The sequence below is a fragment of the Salvia miltiorrhiza genome, chromosome 6, assembly GCF_028751815.1.
Source record: "Salvia miltiorrhiza cultivar Shanhuang (shh) chromosome 6, IMPLAD_Smil_shh, whole genome shotgun sequence".
NCBI classification, from domain to species: Eukaryota; Viridiplantae; Streptophyta; class Magnoliopsida; order Lamiales; family Lamiaceae; genus Salvia; species Salvia miltiorrhiza.
Genome location: NC_080392.1, coordinates 40,621,104 through 40,639,342, shown reverse-complemented (window position 1 = coordinate 40,639,342; position 18,239 = coordinate 40,621,104). Strand labels below are relative to the sequence as shown.

The window sequence follows — 18,239 nt, the reverse complement described above, 5'->3', positions numbered from 1 at the left end:
ACGGTAAATAAACGTAAATTTCCCCGATCCATGATTTATGCCCGTCACCACCTTTCCCCATGCATCAGAAACACAGATCAACATAAATCGTAGAAGATTGACGACATATTAACCTAGAAAACGCAATTAACCAATCAAAAACGGCTGGATGTCCGAATTATCGGCTCAGTCGGTGTCAACGCCCGCAAATCCGATTAGAATTTCAGATCTGCGTACGTCGGCGACCATGATCTCACATCTTAACTCAGTAGCCTTCCCACAGACGGCGCCAGTTGGTATTTCACGAAACCAACATCTAAACTATAAAGTGAAATCACAAGCTATACCTAGTGCGATTGACTGAAGAAGATGAAGTAAAATGATCGGAAACCTTGCACGAAAGAGAAAGTAGCTGTTGTATTCAAAGATATGAGATAGCGTAAATACAAGACACGAGCTCATGCTCTATTTATAGAGTATATGGAAGGGTAAAATAGTGAAATCGGTGCTAGCACATTCATTTGGCGTGATCGAAGGGCATATCAGTAATTTCATCTTTACGCGGGAGGTTTCTCGCATTTCTGGTGACTCCGCCAACGGAGATGACTTCTCTGACGAAGATGACTTCTCTGGCGACGTAGACTTCTCTGACGAAGATGACTTCTCTGGCGATGTAGACTTCTCTGACGAAGAGTGATTTCTCTGGTGGCGTAGACTTCTCTGACGAAGATGACTTCTCTGGCGACGTAGACTTCTCTGACGAAGATGGCTTCTCTGGCGACGTAGACTTCTCTGACGAAGATGATTTCTCTGGTGGATGAAATTCCTCTGGTAAGAATGATTCTTCTGACCAGCTTGACTCCTCTGGTGAGGATGGTTTCTCTGATGGATACACTTCTTCTGTCATATTCGTCCCGCTGATGAGGTCGATTCCTCTGATCTGTATCCTTTCCCTATTCTGCACATATTACTCCTCATCAGGAGGCCAAAAGACAAATTTCTTTCCTGATTCCTTGCTTGATTATGTGGTTTTCTTGGACGAAGAGAAATAGTCGTAAGCACAAGGATATTCCTTTTCGTTCTTCTCATGTGATTTGGCAAGTTACTCACCATCTTCGTCTCCTTGTTACGGCGGGGAAACTCACCGATACTCATTGGCGAGGATGTGCTCCCCCGGTTGACATCATGCCACCAACTCTTCCCGTTAGGAGGACCCCTTCGCTCCACTATGATTTGTTGGATCCCCGTGGGTGAAGTTGAACATTGATGGATCCTACGATTCACAGACACGGCGTGGACCCGGTGGAGGAGTTGTTCGTGATAACACTGAAGCCCTTCTTATTGCTTTCTGCACCCCTTGTATACTATTTCCAGTCTTGAGGCTGAGTTAGCCGCTGTGCTTGAGGGTCTTAGGCTGGCTATTACTTTTGCTACTCATATATGGATTGAGTTGGATGCTGCAGCGATCGTTATGCTTATGTCTGCTGGGCATCACAGTCCTGCTAGTATCCGTCATACTGTTGTCGGGATCCGACAGCTCATTCAGCATCAGCAGGTCTGTTTCACTCACATCCATCGCGAGAGGAATCGGCCTGCTGATTTTATGGCGAGGAGAGAACAACAGGTTTCGATTTTGACTACTTTTGATTGTTTCTCTGCGCCCCGCTATATTTTAGAGCTGGTTAGGATGGACCAGCTTGGCTATCCTAACTTTAGGTTCATATTTCATGATGATAGTTAGTTTGTTTTGGTTAGCTTTCATTTTGATTGCAGCTCAGTTCTCTTCTAATTGTAGTCACTTTTGGGCTTTGGTAATGTATTTCATCTGTCAGTTAAATTTATATTATTCCTTGTTGATTTTCATGGGCGTTGTCACTTTTGGGCAGCGTCATGTATGGGATATTGGTTGATGTTATTTAATGGTTGGGGTTTGCCTAATCCCTCACCCTTTGGGTGTTTAAAAAAAAATGAGCGAATTCTTATTTTTCCCATAACTTTTGAATTTCTTATAAAAATTTATAACAGTGCAAACGATTTATAATTTTCCCTTAAATTGAAAATTCCTCCAAATTAATGCTTACGCCAACCAACAATTACACGTAAGCAACATCGTCCAGCGAGCACAGTGACTTTGTTTAATTCACACTTAAACGTCGTCGTTTTGGTGTCAATTCGTGGATTAAATTAGAAATTGAACAGTTTTTTTTTTCAAATTAGGGTTCTTCATTTTCAATTCCAAAAAACTCTCAAATTCGAATATGGAGTTCCTATGTCTACCTCACTCTCATCGTCAGGCTCTTGCTCTCATCCCGACGCGCGAATACTCGGTGACCATGGGCTTCCAGCTCTGATTCGAATTTTGCGCACAGAAAAATTCAGAGCGTAGATTTCATGCATGTCCTCGTGCTTCATAGTGTTGATATAGTAGAACGATTGTGGATTGCGGAGTTGGAATATGGCTTCTCAATAACAGCAAAATGAAGGAAAAACCAAATATTGAAATGGATTGTGGAGAAGATGATTCAGATTTGAAGACTTTGTTGCAAGAGCTTGAAGATGAACTCAAGAAATTCGAAAGTCACGGAAAAAATAAAAACTCGCTCAAACTTGATGGATTTTGACGCTATTTGCTCTAATTAATTTAGTCTCAAAACGACGACATTTAATCCTAATTTAATCTACTCAACATAAGTATGACACGTAAGTTACACGTCATTAATTTTATGACCGAAAAACGTCATTAAGAAAAAATTACAAATCAATTAAACGATTACAAATTCGCCAATTATTGGGTGCGACCGTCTCACAGGTGTGCGACGGGTCGACCCGGCTCCAAACCCGCCCTCCTGACCCGGAACCCTGACCCGCGTGGGTTTGACCCATACTCCTAATTATTACATTTGTTTATAATAATTGTTACTTTTAATAAACATAATATATACATTTGTTCATATAAATGTATATTGATATGTATAATGTTTTATATTGAATGAAGGTAAATATTTATATTAATATAAGTATTTATTTGTGCGACCAAATGTATATCTTATGCTTATTAAAAGTAAATACTCCTATTAGGGTTTAGTGGTCAGACTTAGGGTTTAGTTTACAGGGTTTAGGGTTTAGTGTTCAGGCTTAGGGTTTAGTTTACAGGGTTTAGGGTTTAGTTTATAGAATTTAGGGTTTAGAAAATAATACTTTATATTAAATGAAGGTAAATACCTATATTTATATAAGTATACATTTGTGCGAACAAATGTATATTTCATGCTTATTAAAAGTAATAATTATTATAAACAAATGTAATAATTTAGGATTCAAGATTTTGGGTCTGGGCACGGGTCGGGTCGGGCGCGGGTCGGGGCGGACCCGTCGCATTGGAGTGAGACCGCCGCATGCAAGACCGGCCCCTACAAATTTTTACAAGGAATTCGAAAAATTATGAGAAAAATAAAAATTTGCTCAAACTTAATGAATTTGACGGTATTTGTCCTTAAATTTATCCATAAAAAAAACACCCTATAATTAAATGACATGAAACGACAATGATGTTCTTAAAATGATAAAAACTTATGTAACCGTTCATAAATCGCTCAGTGGGACCATATAAATATATAATTCTGCTTGAGAGTTATGACTATACATGAGTTTATACTACCTAGCTAAATCTTCAATATAGAAACAAAAGAAATATTTCCGCCTATTCAAATTATACGTGTTCCAAAACTTTGACACATAAATAAATAAATTATTATTATTCAAATTAGTTTTAATTAATATTTCATCCGTCTCACAAAAACATAAAATTTTGTAAATAACACAAATTTTAAGAAATGTTAGATAAAAGTATATTGTGAGTGGAAAATGAGTCTCATTTTCATACAATAGAGATAAAAAGTAAATAGACTCTGATAGGGTAATATGCGAAAAGAGAAACATAATAAATGTCTATGTTTTTGTGAAATGGTTTAAAATGACAAAAAAAAAATTATATTTTTGTAAGATGAATGGAGTAATAATTATTCGGTTTGGACAAAAAAAAAAACTAATTAGTGAGGAGTTGAACACATGTTTCAATTATTTGAGAAGCAATATTATGCTTTGAACAATTAACGAGGACTTGAATAGGGGGGCAAATTCGGTACTAAAGCCAAAACGATTAAAAAATTATCTACACCCAATTTAGTGGTCACGCAAATTTTTGTAATACAATTATGGGGCAAATTCTATTCTACCCACCTTCCTCAAACCACATTTTAAAAATACCCACTTTTTGAGATACATTCAAGCCATAACCATTTCATTATTTTAATATTTGTTTGGTTCCCAAAAGATGTGCAGGCAATCATTAGGAGTAAGGTAATGATTGAGATCGAGTGTACCCGCTTTGTTTTCCGTGTTGAATATAAGTTCTATTTCTTGTACTTTGTTTCAGGTTTTTCAAAATACGGAAATTGCGCATAATGTGCGCATTGTATATGTTAATTACCGCATTTATCTCCTAATGTGCGCATTTTATTGGATCCCCGAATTTGCGCATTGTATATGTTCTCAATTCCATAATTTGCGCATTGTATGTCCTTATGTGCGCATTTTATTTAATTTCCTACTTTGCGCATTCTATTTCCTATGAATTAAATGCGCATTTTATAAGATTAAGAGTAATATTGTATATTAAATGCGCAAGTCATTTTATTTAATTTCCTACTTTGCGCATTTTATTTAATTTCCTTCTATTAATAGCTTAAGCGAAGGTTCTATTTGTGAAATAGGAAATAGAATGCCCACTTTATTTAAGCGCATTTTATTAAACCTTATAGAACCCCACTTTATTAAACCTTATAGAACCCAACAATTTTTTACATGAATGCGCATTTTATAAGGTTCTACTAAACCCCACTTTATTAAACCTTAACACATCCCACAATTTTTTACATGAATGTACATTTTATAAGGTTCTATTAAACCCCACTTTATTAAATCTTATAGAATCCCACAGCTATCCAAGGTTCTATTAAATGCGCACTTTATTTTATTTCCTTATTTCCTATTAAATGCGCATTCTATGTACCTTGCTTTTGATTTTCTTTGCTCGTGAAGATGTACTATAGCTTACACTATTTATCTTGTGAATGAATTGTCCACATCAACAAGTACACTTATCTCACGGGTGAGGTATTTCATGCTTTCATATATTGGTTTGGTGGTGGGTATGGGAGACAACCTCGTTCTTTTGAAACATAATAAATGATGTGAACTTTTATCCGAAACGTTCGAAACACAACAAATTTGAAGTTTCTACCTTTGACGAAGTGAAGAGATTTGGTGAAGAGGTGATTGTAATTTAATTTAGTGGTTATTAAGCAAGCAAATGTTGTTTTTTAAATGACGCTCGTTTCATTTATTTTTATTTGATTTTACCATGCTCGTTTTTTTTATGTGCGATGAGGATACATGTTTTTATTTTTCACATAGTGTGGATACATGTTTTGCATGTGGATAAATGTTCCTCGCCAAGTAAACGTGTTATTAGAATTTTAGTAAATAATTTGGACACAATTTAATCGATTTGAAATCAGTCTACGAATTTGCGCATTCATTTGTATAAAACTATGCGCAAGTAGAAAATACAATGCTTTTAGAACCAATCTCAGGCAATTTGAGCATTTGAATCTAAATACCTCAACCAATTTGCGTAATCATTGTAGTTTATGTTTGTTAAATTTGTGCACTATTTGATTGTAGTAGATTTTAGATAAAACTTTGCTATATTTAATTTTGTACCTTTTAATGCGCATAAATGTTGTAGTACCTTTTAATTATTCGCATAATCAATTTTGATGGTAATTGTCCTGTTATTTTCGTAGATGACGGAGTGGAAGAATATTATTGTGAATTATGGAGGATATTGGGATGATATTCTTTATAATGGTGGGAGTGCGACCTATTGCTATGTTCGAGCTGATAATATAAATCTTTTGGAGTTAAGACAAAGTATCAATTATTATTTGGTTGCGAACTCCTTCAATCCAAACTACGATCTGTATTATTTGTCAAGAACCCGAAGTGGTCGCATGATTCGCTCTTTGTTAAGTACCGATGATCAACTTCGCCGATTATGCATTAATGAGGTTGAGCCACAAGTTTTTGTGATTGAGAACAGAAGGAATTGTGCACCGCAAACAGGAGTTTACCGACCTTCAATGGATATACCTACTTCGTCCACCTTTGAGCAGACTCCAGCACCTGGTTCTTTTGATGAGTCCATCGCACACCAGATGAGCGAATTTGATTGGTTAGCAGATTCAAGACATAATTCGGGCCTGAATTATGATGTTCCACGAGCGTTTGCTGAAGATGACATTGAGGATGATGAATACGTCCCATCAACAGAATCCGATGGGGATGACGAGGAGGAAGAAGAAGAATCCGATGAGCGGGAGTTTGTTCGAGTTGATTATGGCACTTTTGCAGAGCATATTGTGTGGATACGCCGAGAGGGGGGAATTGGCGAGCTTATGGCTATGATAATGCAAACAAACCCAAGAGGTCTAGCTGCAGATTTAGGGGAAGAAACTGCGCAGGAGATGAGCAATTGGTTAGTTCCTGTTATTCCAGAAGATTTTTCAGAGAACTTGTTTGCCAGTAAGCTTGATGAAATACCAGATCCTGATGAGCTAAGCGAAGGTTCTATGTTTGAAAGTAAAGAATTGCTCAAAATAGCTGTGGGGTTGTGGCATGTGCAACGTCGAGCAGAATTTGTCATCCCTCGATCTGACTTGGATAGGATTAGCTTCAAATGTAAATATCAAACTAGTTGTCCTTTTCAGATTAGAGCAACTCAACAGGGATCTTTTTGGTTTATTCGCAAGTTTGGCCCAGCGCACACTTGCATTGGGGACTTGGTAAATACCGGCATGCGAAAGGTAAATGCTCGAGTCATTGCAGCGCACATTGCAAAGAAAATGCGCGAGGATGGTGAAATTGTGAAGCCGAAGTCTATTATAGCCGACCTACAGAGGGAATATGGTGTGAAGACCAGTTATAGTGTGGCACTGCGTGCCCGTAAGGTTGCTGTGGAGATGATTTATGGGGGGCATAAGGAATCTTATCCATTACTCCCCGGGTATTTGCACATGTTGCGGACGTGCAATCCAGGCTCGCTGACGGACTTGGAAATTGATTCAAATGGTCGGTTCAAACACCTTTTTGTGGCACTCGGTTCATGTAGAGTTGCATATACTATGTGCTTAAGGCCAATCATTGTGGTGGATGGCACACATTTGAAGGGTCGTAACAAAGGTATCTTATTTGTTGCAGTCATGAAGGATGGCAACGAACAAATCTTCCCATTGGCATTCAGCGTGGGTCCTATAGAGAATGATGAATCATGGTATTGGTTTTTGTCTCGGGTCAAGACGGCTTATGGTCAGAATGCTGAGACGTTGATTGTTTCTGATGCACATATTAGCATACAAAATGCTGTAAATGCGGTATTTCCTGGTGCAACACATGGTTTGTGCTACTACCATCTACTGAACAAACTCACTCGGTTTGGCAAGGCAGTAGTTGCTCTATATCAGAAAGCCGCTTATGCATATAGAGACACTGAGTTTGATGCTGCGATGGCTCCATTAAGGAAAGCCGTAAACTTATCCATCTCCGCTGTCGAAAGTAGAATGGGTTCTCCAGATGCCGCATACGGTGACTCCAATACTTGTGATGGGAATCTCTGACGTGTACTTCTCCTAGGCAATACCGGTGTCTCAACGCGTTGGGATGGCTCTCTAAAACTAGCCAACTCCTATTGAAATACAAAAATAATGGAAATAAACACATAAAACAATAATTGCTTTATAAGCTAATATTATATTTATACCTCTCCCATGAAATCCAAATATACTCTCATTTGATCAATTGGATTGGAGCACCGAGGGAACTCGGCATCAGTGCCCAAATAAGATGTGCTACCAAAATCAAATTGAGAAAACTGTGGCACATATGGCGATGGTGTAACATTATCAACACGAGGAACATCGCCTTCCTCGGTGCCCTCGTCGGGTATATCATCACTCTGTCTTACATCGGGTGCCGGTGTAGGTCGATGAATAGGAGAACGAACAGTCGTAGCTCGGACACTCTTACAACTAAAAAAACCCTTCAACTCCTCGAAAAACCCCTTCAATGTCCCCTTGACCCGTTCATGTAAAGCATCGCTGTGCCTTTTCATTCTCTCCTCGTGTGCCTCATCCATCCTCCTCACAACTGTCTCCATATATTCACGGTCTACACGCCGGTTAGCATGATCGCCGCTACTAGATGATGAAGATGTAGTAGGTGGCCGAACACGCTTTTCCCTAGCTCGTCTACGACGACCCTCTTCATGGGAAGATGAACTCCGCGCCCATGTGTCCATCACTGTCGCAGCCAAATCATGCGCAGAAATAGGTATATCATGCAGAGCTCCTCCTTCCTCTTGTTCTTGCTCTTGAACATGAATGTCGTGTGAAGGCCCATATGGGAAATCCTGATTAGGAGCTTCATCATGTTGTGCCCCCATATACACACGAGGTTCATCATGCTGTGCCCCCATATACACACCAATGGTAGATAAGTAGTACATAGTGCTGACTTCAAATTCGTCCGCGACCAACTCCAATATCTCTTGCTCCTACATAAAAATAAAAATATAAAGAATCATTTCTGTTTAAAAATTAAAAATAACTCCTAATTTAATTTGTAAATGGACTTGGTAATACATCATGGCATTAAAATAAATCTCTAATTCAATTTCTTGAGTAATTTCGAATTTCTTATTTTAATTTCTAAACGAGGACTTCGCATTTCAAACATGAAATTTCAAGAATTTAAATGCCTCACATATTGCAAACATTATAATGGCCTTTTCTGTCAACTAAACAAAATAAATGTATTTATAAGAAAAATTAGTGTAACAAAATTCTATTTACAAATATTTAATCGCACAACAAATGATTACATAAATTAATAAAGAAAACATCTAAGTACCTCTTTCTCGAAGAAGGGCCGTAAATCCTTCGTAGCCGGTCTACTACGAAACTTCCACTTCAAACATCTAGGGTGCGCAAACTCAGCAACACAATTACCGACCACATTACCTAAATCGGGCATAATCTCAAGCGACCACACATGCAACGCCCAAACAGGTCCATACAATTTATGATGTTTTTTAGACTTGCACTTTGTCGTATAGTAACACAATCTATTATACGTATACGCCCCCCACGGAAATTGGTTAAATGCATCAAAGATCATCTACCAATGCCCAAACCCAATGCTCAATTGTTTTATCAGTCTCATAACCTACAAGCATGCCATATAGGACTATAATGTAGGCAATCCTCAAGTATAAACTACCATTCTCATCATCAATTTCAAAATTCTAAAAAAGATCAATGAGGGTTGATAGTTTCACATGAGACTCACCACAATTAAATTTATTAAACACTTCCACTCCACTCAAATTATGATTACGCGACATATCTACATTAAAATCACCAAAATTAAGACCAGTCACTAAAGCATAATCCCTCTTTGAAAAATGAACTATCGTATTATTCAATAAAAAGAAAAGACCATCACGGCTTGACTTTATTTGGCGAGAGACTACTTGATGAACGGCCATTGCACATTTCGGACCAGGATTCCAATCCAATAAATGACCAAAACAACCCCGTAAAAATCTATTTAACAATTGTTCACCACCTTTATCCTTTAAATTTTTCTTCACTTTGTCTAAATACTTGATTTTATAATAAGTGCCCACGTCCGAAGTTACATTAATAGTGCTTCGTCTCAATAGAGCCCCCTGTTACAAGCAAAAAAATATTTGAATAACAAAAATAACTTCGAAAACATTTCCAAAACAAAATTCAAAATAATGCGCAGACAATACTATTCTGCGGAAACAAACAATGCGCATAAATTATTAACTATGCGGAAAAATCATATGCGGAAAAATTATGTTACAAATCAATTCAAAACTATGCGGAAACATCTATGCGGTAAAAGTAAACTATGCGGAAACATAATTCGGAAACAAATCAAACTATGTATCACAAATCAATTATTTAACATCTATGCGGAAAACAAATCAAACTATGCGGAAACATCTATGCGGAAACATCTATGCGGTAACATCTATGCGGAAACCTTGCCATGTTCTTCAAAACAAATCAAACTATGCGGAAAATCTATGCGGTAAAATTAAAAACAAATCAATTATTTAACATTTATGCGCAAACAATCTTCACCAAATTTGTTATAATAAAATCCCACAATTTAGCCAAACAATACGCAAAATGGCAAGGATTTGAGAATGGCTAAAAAGGTATTGACTAAAAAGAAAAAAAAGCACAAACAATACGTAAAAAAATAACAATCTTCAACCCATTAGTAAAAAAATCACAATTTTAAATTGTTTAAAAATTCACAACACCCACTTGCGGAAATCATATACAATTTCTTCTGCCCATTTTTTCCTATGTAAAATTATAAAAAGAAAAAAAAAATCACAAAATAAGCATTCAACTAATTCACAAACCTCTTCAACTGCGGCCATTATCTCAAACGTCGTCTGAAATGAAAATAAGTCGTTACTCTAGGTTTCAAGGAAACAAGAAATGAAATGGCAAGGATTTGGGAATGAAAGGGAAATAAAATCGCGCAAAACACCGCAACTATGCGGACGAAATGGAGTGAGCAATTTAGGGGCAATTCAAATTCAGACATAGTAATGACAAATCTATCTACCAAATACTGTTCCCAATAAAGCGGTCAAATGAGAATCAATATGTGTCAGTGTATTTCGTCCACTACTATGCGCTACAATACTATGCGCAGTACTTGAATGTATGCGCAAATTACATAAGTTCAAATTCAATGTATGCGCAAATTGACAATGTATGCGCAAATTCACTGTATGCGCAAATTCACTGTATGCGCATAGTCCAAATTCAATTTATGCGTGACAATTAAAATTCAATGCTTGAGAAAAACTCAATCTATGCGCAAATAAACAAGACAAAACTAACTACCCACCCCTTTCACAATTAAATTCGGTCAAAAGTAAATTCACTTTGTCAGTGCACATGCTCCAAAGTCAGACATAGATATTGGTGAAGTAAGGCAAGTACCGAAATAAATAGTTAAATATTGAAATGGTTATGGCTTGAATGTATCTCAAAAAGTGGGTATATTGTAAATATAGATTGAGATAGTTGTGTAGTCTTGTATATTACCACTACAATTATTGTAGCGATCATCGTATGCAAGAGAATTAAATATTCGGCTCATTAATTGAATGGGTTGTATCTGGGCATCAAGGTTGGAGGTAGATCCAAAAGTGTGGTGGATTGGAACTACCTTGTTGATAAAGTGAAGAAGAAGATTGATGGGTGGAAGAACCGGAAACTGTCGTTGGCAGGGCGTATTACTTTGGTAAAAGCAGTTTTACAAGCTATTTCAATTTTCCAGCTTTCTTTTTCTTTCATCCCAAAATCCATTGTGAGATCTATTAACTCTCTTTGTGGGAATTTTCTCTGGGGTGGGCAAAGGAATTCGACGGCGATTACTTGGGTGAAATGGAGTGACTTATGTCTCGACAAAAGTGAAGGGGGGTTGGGCTTTAGGAATTTAGAGTGGTTTAATCATGTTCTGGTGTTGAAGTGGATTTGGCGATACTTAAATGGGAAAGGTTTACTTTGGGTTAAAGTCGTGAGATCTATTTATGAGGAGTTGGAGTGGGGGGAAGGGGGGCTGAGCTGGGCGAGGAAAAGTAGCCGTGCAACTGGATGGCGGGCTTCAGTGTTGGCGAAAGGGGGAAGCTCGGAGGAGAGGTGGTTTTTGGATAATATCAAATGCAAATTAGGGGAGGGAAAACAAACCAAATTCTGGATCCATCCATGGGCAGGGACGACACCTCTTAGATTTTCTTTTCCTAGGTTATTTCATCTGTGTGAGAATAAGGATGTTTTAGTGAGCGACTTGGGCAGGTGGGAAAGTGGCAGGTGGATTTGGGAGCTGAAATGGAGAAGAGAGCTCTTCGATTGGGAGCGGGGGGCGACTAACTCTTTACTTTCTTTCATTTCTGATGTTTGTCCAAGTGCAGGAGCCGATGATGAGTGGATTTGGTGTGGTGCTAAAGATGGTAGATTTTCCACAAAAATTGCTTTCGCGGCGATCAAGGCCTCAAGGAATGTTAGCGCGCCAGCGGTCATCAACGAGAAGGAGTTGGCAATGGTGTGGGACACACCGGCTATTCACAAAGCTCGAGTGAATGCGTGGAGGATACTGAGAAATAGAATACCGACATGCGACAATCTTGGGAAAAGAAGTGTGCCGCTGACAACGGAGGAGATGACGTGCAATGCTTGCTTTCATTCACCCGAATCGGCTAACCACGTCTTCTTGTCGTGCCCGAAATCCGAAAGGGTGTGGGATATAGTGCAAAGTTGGATGGGGATCACCTCAGCGAGACCTAGGCTTATTGATTCTCACTTCGTTACGTTCATACACATGGAAAGGGGGAAAAGAATTGAGAAGTTGCTCAAGGCGATTTTGATGTGCACCAACTGGATTTTGTGGAAACGGAGGAACGAAAGTCGCTTTGAGGGTAGGTCGTGGACTATCAACAGCGTGATTTCGGAAATTAAAGCTAGGATTTGGAGTTGGAATTATGAGTTTTGTATCGTGGAGAAGGGGCTGAGTTTTTCCTCTTGGAGCTCTAATGACCTTCTTCCCAAGTTGATGTAGAGACTTTTTTTAGTACCTCTGGTACCACATATTTATATACCTCCTTTTTTTCTGATAAAAAAAAAAAAATTGAATGGGCTGTATATATAGTACTCCATTCGTCCCAAATAAAATATCTTGTTTTCTTTTTTGGGTTGTCCCATTTAAAATGTCTTATTTTTTTTATGAAAAAAATTATCTTCAAAAAGTACAATTTTTGAGACCCACATCACTTTTTCAACTCTACACCACACCGCTTAATAATATAATTAATATTTTCCTAAATAACTGTGCCGAAAAAAAACAAGATATTTCATTTGGGATCGAGGGAGTACGAGTTAATTCGAAATAATTGAATGGGCTACATAGTACCAGTTAATTCAAGTTAATTGCTAATAAAATTTCATTTTTTTTTTATCTGTGGTTGATACGTCTATCTTTTTTAATGATTAACTTAAAGTCTAAAAATTAATGATTAAATAAATTTAATTATAGCTCGAGATGACGAGGTTTTCGGCCCACTAAATCTGACTACATCAAGGTAAAAATGATGAAACTCTCTCTCTCTCTCTCTCTCTCTCATGCATCATAAGTTGAAATTAAAAATGATAATGAAATTATATGGATTGAATCTGCCCAACTAACAAAACAAATTTGGGCCCTAACCAAAGTATTTACGGAAAATAGAAAACCGTCGTTTCTTCATATACTGGATCGACGCAACTGTACATAAGGCCCAAAGTTGTCCCACTTTAAATTTAAATATTTCTATTTAGGACTGAGACTCAAACATAGGCTTATTTATATAGGAAGAAAATTAAGTTCTGATACAGGAATAAAAACATAGGTTTTCAAATTTCAATCAATCCCAGAAAAATATTTTTTTTTGTGAATCCCAGAAAAATATTATTATCCTAGAGTTTGAATGTTTTACTATATTAATCTAAGCTAATAAAAAGAATATATTTTGATTCTTTACCTATATTTGACAAGTTAATTTTAAATTGGAAAAGACATGTACGAGTTCCGTTGACAATTAATTAAAAATTATTAGAAATAAGAAGGATTCAAGGTGTAGGAATGTTTTGCCATATCTATACAATCTATATAATATATAAAAGAGGAGTTTTTTCCTCCATTCTTTCCCTCTATTTTTTCTCTCTCTTCTTCCACCAAATTTTTCAATATTTTCTCTTCTTTTTTATAATTTTAATTATTTTCTAAACATCAAAAAATTTTATTTATGAAAAAAATATTCAATATGCATCTTAAATTAATTTTGTGACAAATTTTTTAATATGGTGATTTTTTTTATCAAAAATGAATTTAAAATGAATAAGTTATTAAAATTTTAAGATATTTTATTTTCTCTCTTTACTAAAATTTTATAATTTTTTTATTTATCTTAGTCCACTAGAATATTTATTCATTTAATATGTCGTGTAATACTCTATAATAATAAGAGTGGATTTTTAAAATGGCCACTTTCATATTGTAAAGATAAAAAATGTCCACTAAAATAAAAAACTTAAAAAGTGCCCACTGTTACCAAAATACCCTTCATATTAAAAATTAAAAAAATGTCCACTTTACATCACCCCTTTAAAAAATCTCGCAATTCACAACCAATGTGAATTCACAACCAAAAGTTTTTGGTTGTGAATTCACACTGATTGTGAATTGTGAATTCACAACCAATCGAATTCACAACTAGAATTTTTGGTTTGTGAATTCACAACCTAAATTTAATTCACAATAAGAATTTTTTGGTTGTGAATTCAAAATCAGTCGAATTCACAACGAAAATTTAATTCACAACCGTAAACTCTAATCCCTAAACCCTAAACCCTAAACTCACTCTAAACCCTGAACCTTAAACAGTCGAACTCACAACAAGAATTTTTTTATTGTGAATTCACAAGCCTAAGCCCACTCTAAATCCTAAACCCTAAATCCACTCTAAATCCTAAACCCTAAAACCTAAAACCTAAACCCTAAACCGTAAACCCACTCTAAACCTTAAACCCTAAAACCTAAACCCTAAATCCTAAATCCACTCTAAACCCTAAACCCTAAACGCACTCTAAACCCTCTCTAAACCCTAAAACCTAACCTAAACCCTAAACCCTACACAGTCGAATTCACAACAAGAATTTTTTGGTTGTGAATTTACAACCAAAATTTAATTCATAGCCAGAATTTTTTGATTGTGAATTCACACTGGTTGTGAATTCACAATTCACAACCAGTCGAATTCACAATCAGAATTTTTTGGTTGTGAATTCACAACCAGTCGAATTCACAATCAGAATTTAATTCACGACCATAATTTTTTGACTGTGAATTCACAACCAGTCGAATTCACAACCAGAATTTAATTCACAATAAAAAAAAATTGGTTGTGAATTCACAACCAATCGAATTCACAATCAGAATTTAATTCACAACTAGAATTTATTTTGGTTGTGAATTCAATTAGTTGTGAATTTGAGTTTATAAAGTTTGAATTCACAATTAAAATTAGAATTTATTTTGGTTGTGAATTCGAGTTTTAGTTGTGAATTCATAAATCTAGTTGTGAATTCAAGAATATTAAGTTATAAATTCATCGAGCTTGTTGTGAATTCAAGAACATTAAATTATGACGAGAGAGTAAACAAGTAATACTTAAAGAAACAACATAATCATTTATTACATAGCAAGCTGTTTCAGCTTACACATTTTTTGTCGGAATACAACCAAGAAATTTGGCTGAATCATTGTCATTACCCTGCACAAGCCCATTCCAATAAAAAATGATAACTAGAAAAAACCTTTGAATGGCATGATAAGATTGGATAACTAATTGTTTAACCGATGATGAAAGATGACATTTAAAGTTTCCATTGATGTCTTCCTCAAAACTATTTTTCTTTCAATTGAGAACGAAACGAAGCATTTATCATCTGCTCATAAAAAGGGATAAAAGCTGAGAAGCATCCATATGATCATCGTTTAAGTTCGTCTTTCATAGTAGACTATGGAACATTACAAATATACAAGAAAGATTCATATTCAAGATTCCTATCTTACTCAATACTCATTCTGCAGGATGGAAGAGTCTGAACTTGGCAGATACATCACAAACTATCAATTTGTATCACAAAACTAGAGATTGGTTCAAACGGAGACATACAATACAAGTTGTAAAAAAAGAGATTGACATGTTGTCAGTCGTGTAATCCATGAACTTCGCTCTCGTGTACCGCTCAATATCGTGGGAATCATAATAACCCCAGCGAAGCTGCACATCAATCCAGTATTTATTGCTGGCCTTCTGGTCAAAAACATCCTTCGACTCTGCCACAAGACTTGGTTTTGACATGGGCCATCTATGGGCAGCAAACAACAGGATATCAGAGCATGAGCTGTTCATTTTGTAACTCTTTCGAGGGTGAATTGTTTCTTTCTGAACAGTCTCAATTTCCAACGCATCCAGCTCCTGATCCAAAACTTGACAGAGATCCATCACTACACTCTCATGTATCTGGATCAGAGATATCTTCAGAGTTGGTATCTTCCCATGCATAAAGATCCCAGTGAGATCCAGCTGGACTTGGAAACCAACATACACGTTTGCTCTGTTTATAGTCGGCGACCACCAAAGTGTAAATCTTCTGTTAGGAATTTGGTTGAGACCAGATCTTTGTGCATTAGTTAACTTCTTGTACTTCATGGACTCCTCAAAACCAGAAGCCTTCTCCCAGAAAAGACCCTCCCATGCTGGGAAACTGAAAAATCACATGATCATAGTAAGACAGGATAACAATCATATGAACTTAGAAAGAAAACAAATGCATGCATCAATGATGTTATCTAAAACTATTGAAGACAGATACGTCAAAATACAAACTCCGGCAAGTTGGCAAACCAAAAACCAGAATGATGATAACCCAGTTACCGACAATGGGGAAAATAATAATTAGCTATTGTATCTTCCGGTGAAATTAAGATCTACATGAACCAATTAGGCTCATGACAACAATCTCTCATGTTAAACTTAATAACAAAGGCCAAACTATCTCTCTCAATCAACATACATTCTCCTTGTTTGGGATGAGAGATGGAGGCAGAAATAACAAAATAAATCAAGCTCAAAGGATCACAATTTTCTCATTGAAAGATCAAAACAGAATGTCGATATTGATCTACATAACAAAATATCATGCGACCAAGCTCAAAACATCACATGATTAGGAAACTGAGAACATTTCAAGATCATAATGGTAATCAAATTCCTTCTACACAGAGCCAGAAATAACAAAATTGAACAGCTTAAAAGATTATATTTGTGAAAGCTAGCAATGATGAAACAAAGGAGTAACAATTCACAATCAATCAAATTCATACAACGAGACAAAGTATCATTCAACCATAAAGAAAAAATTGGCAACCAAGCCCTAGCACATTATAACAATCACCTCACAAAAAATTGTCTTTCAGAAGAGAGTTCCAAAGAAGAAAAATGAATTACGCAGTGAATTGTAGAGAGAGAAAGGTTAGCAGCAATTCCCCCCATTCGAATTTGATTTCAGAGAGAGAGGCTTCGCCAGCAATTCCTCACCTCTGAATTGTGCCACCGCCGTGCCTCCACTTCAAGCTCAACCCTAGATCTGCGTAGAAGATGACCGGAAAATTGAAAATCGGCAACAAGGACGCCGAATCGCTGGCGGCGAAGGGGGAAAACCTCGCGGAACTCGAAGCGCCACCGCACTCATCCTCCTCTGCTTCGAAGGAATTGGTGGCGGGCGGAGGCTAATGTCGCGGCGGGGGATGAAGCAGGAGATGGCGGAGGCGACGAGGCTGGGGCAGCGGCGCTTCGCCGGCGATCTGAGCTCGAAGGAAGAGAGAGAGAGAGAGACGGGGGGAGGGAGAGTGAAACCGTGAAAGAGGGAGAGGAGATGAAATGGGCTATTTTAGGCTGAGGGGCATTTCTGTCCTTTCAACCACAAAGGGGACAGTTTTTATTATTTTTTATTTTAGTGGACATTTTTTATCTTTACAATATGAAAGTGGACAGTTTTATATATTTACTCTAATAATAATGTGTAATGTTAATTTTCATTATCAAAAAATTTAAAATTATTTAATAACTATGATTATCATTACACATTATACAAAGTTAAAATTTTTAATTGATGAGGTTTATCTTTAATTTATTTTTAAAATATATTTTGTATTTAATTATAATTTATCTAATATTTATATATTTTTATTTAAAACATGTGGTTGATTTCGATGTTCGTCGTGCATCGCACGAATGGTCATACTAGTACTATATAAAAGACGAGTTTTCTTCCTCCTTTTTTCCCTCTTTTTTTTTTCTCTCTCCTCCCATCATTTTTTTATTATTATTTATTTTATTTTTTTATAATTTTAATTATTTTTTAAACATTGTCAAATTTAATTTATAAAAAAATATTTAATGTTCATCTTAAGTTTAAGTTGGT

General features: G+C 36.5%; 2 protein-coding genes across 2 annotated transcripts; both read right to left on the bottom strand.

Moving 5' to 3' along the window:
* Positions 1-7,570: 7,570 nt before the first annotated feature.
* Positions 7,571-9,804, bottom strand: LOC130990916 (uncharacterized). The gene is made up of 3 exons (XM_057915144.1): positions 9,007-9,804; positions 7,859-8,650; positions 7,571-7,783 (listed from the first exon to the last, which is right to left on the bottom strand). Exons 1-3 carry the CDS (start codon positions 9,271-9,273, stop codon positions 7,571-7,573), a joined length of 1,272 nt encoding a protein of 423 aa, XP_057771127.1. The 5' UTR covers positions 9,274-9,804.
* Positions 9,805-15,572: 5,768 nt separating this feature from the next.
* On the bottom strand, positions 15,573-17,673 carry LOC130989539 (pre-mRNA-processing-splicing factor 8A-like). Its single transcript, XM_057913516.1, has 2 exons — positions 17,354-17,673; positions 15,573-16,520 (listed from the first exon to the last, which is right to left on the bottom strand). The coding sequence occupies exon 2, from the start codon at positions 16,463-16,465 to the stop codon at positions 15,890-15,892; it is 576 nt and encodes a 191-aa protein (XP_057769499.1). The 5' UTR covers positions 16,466-16,520; positions 17,354-17,673; the 3' UTR covers positions 15,573-15,889.
* Positions 17,674-18,239: the final 566 nt, after the last annotated feature.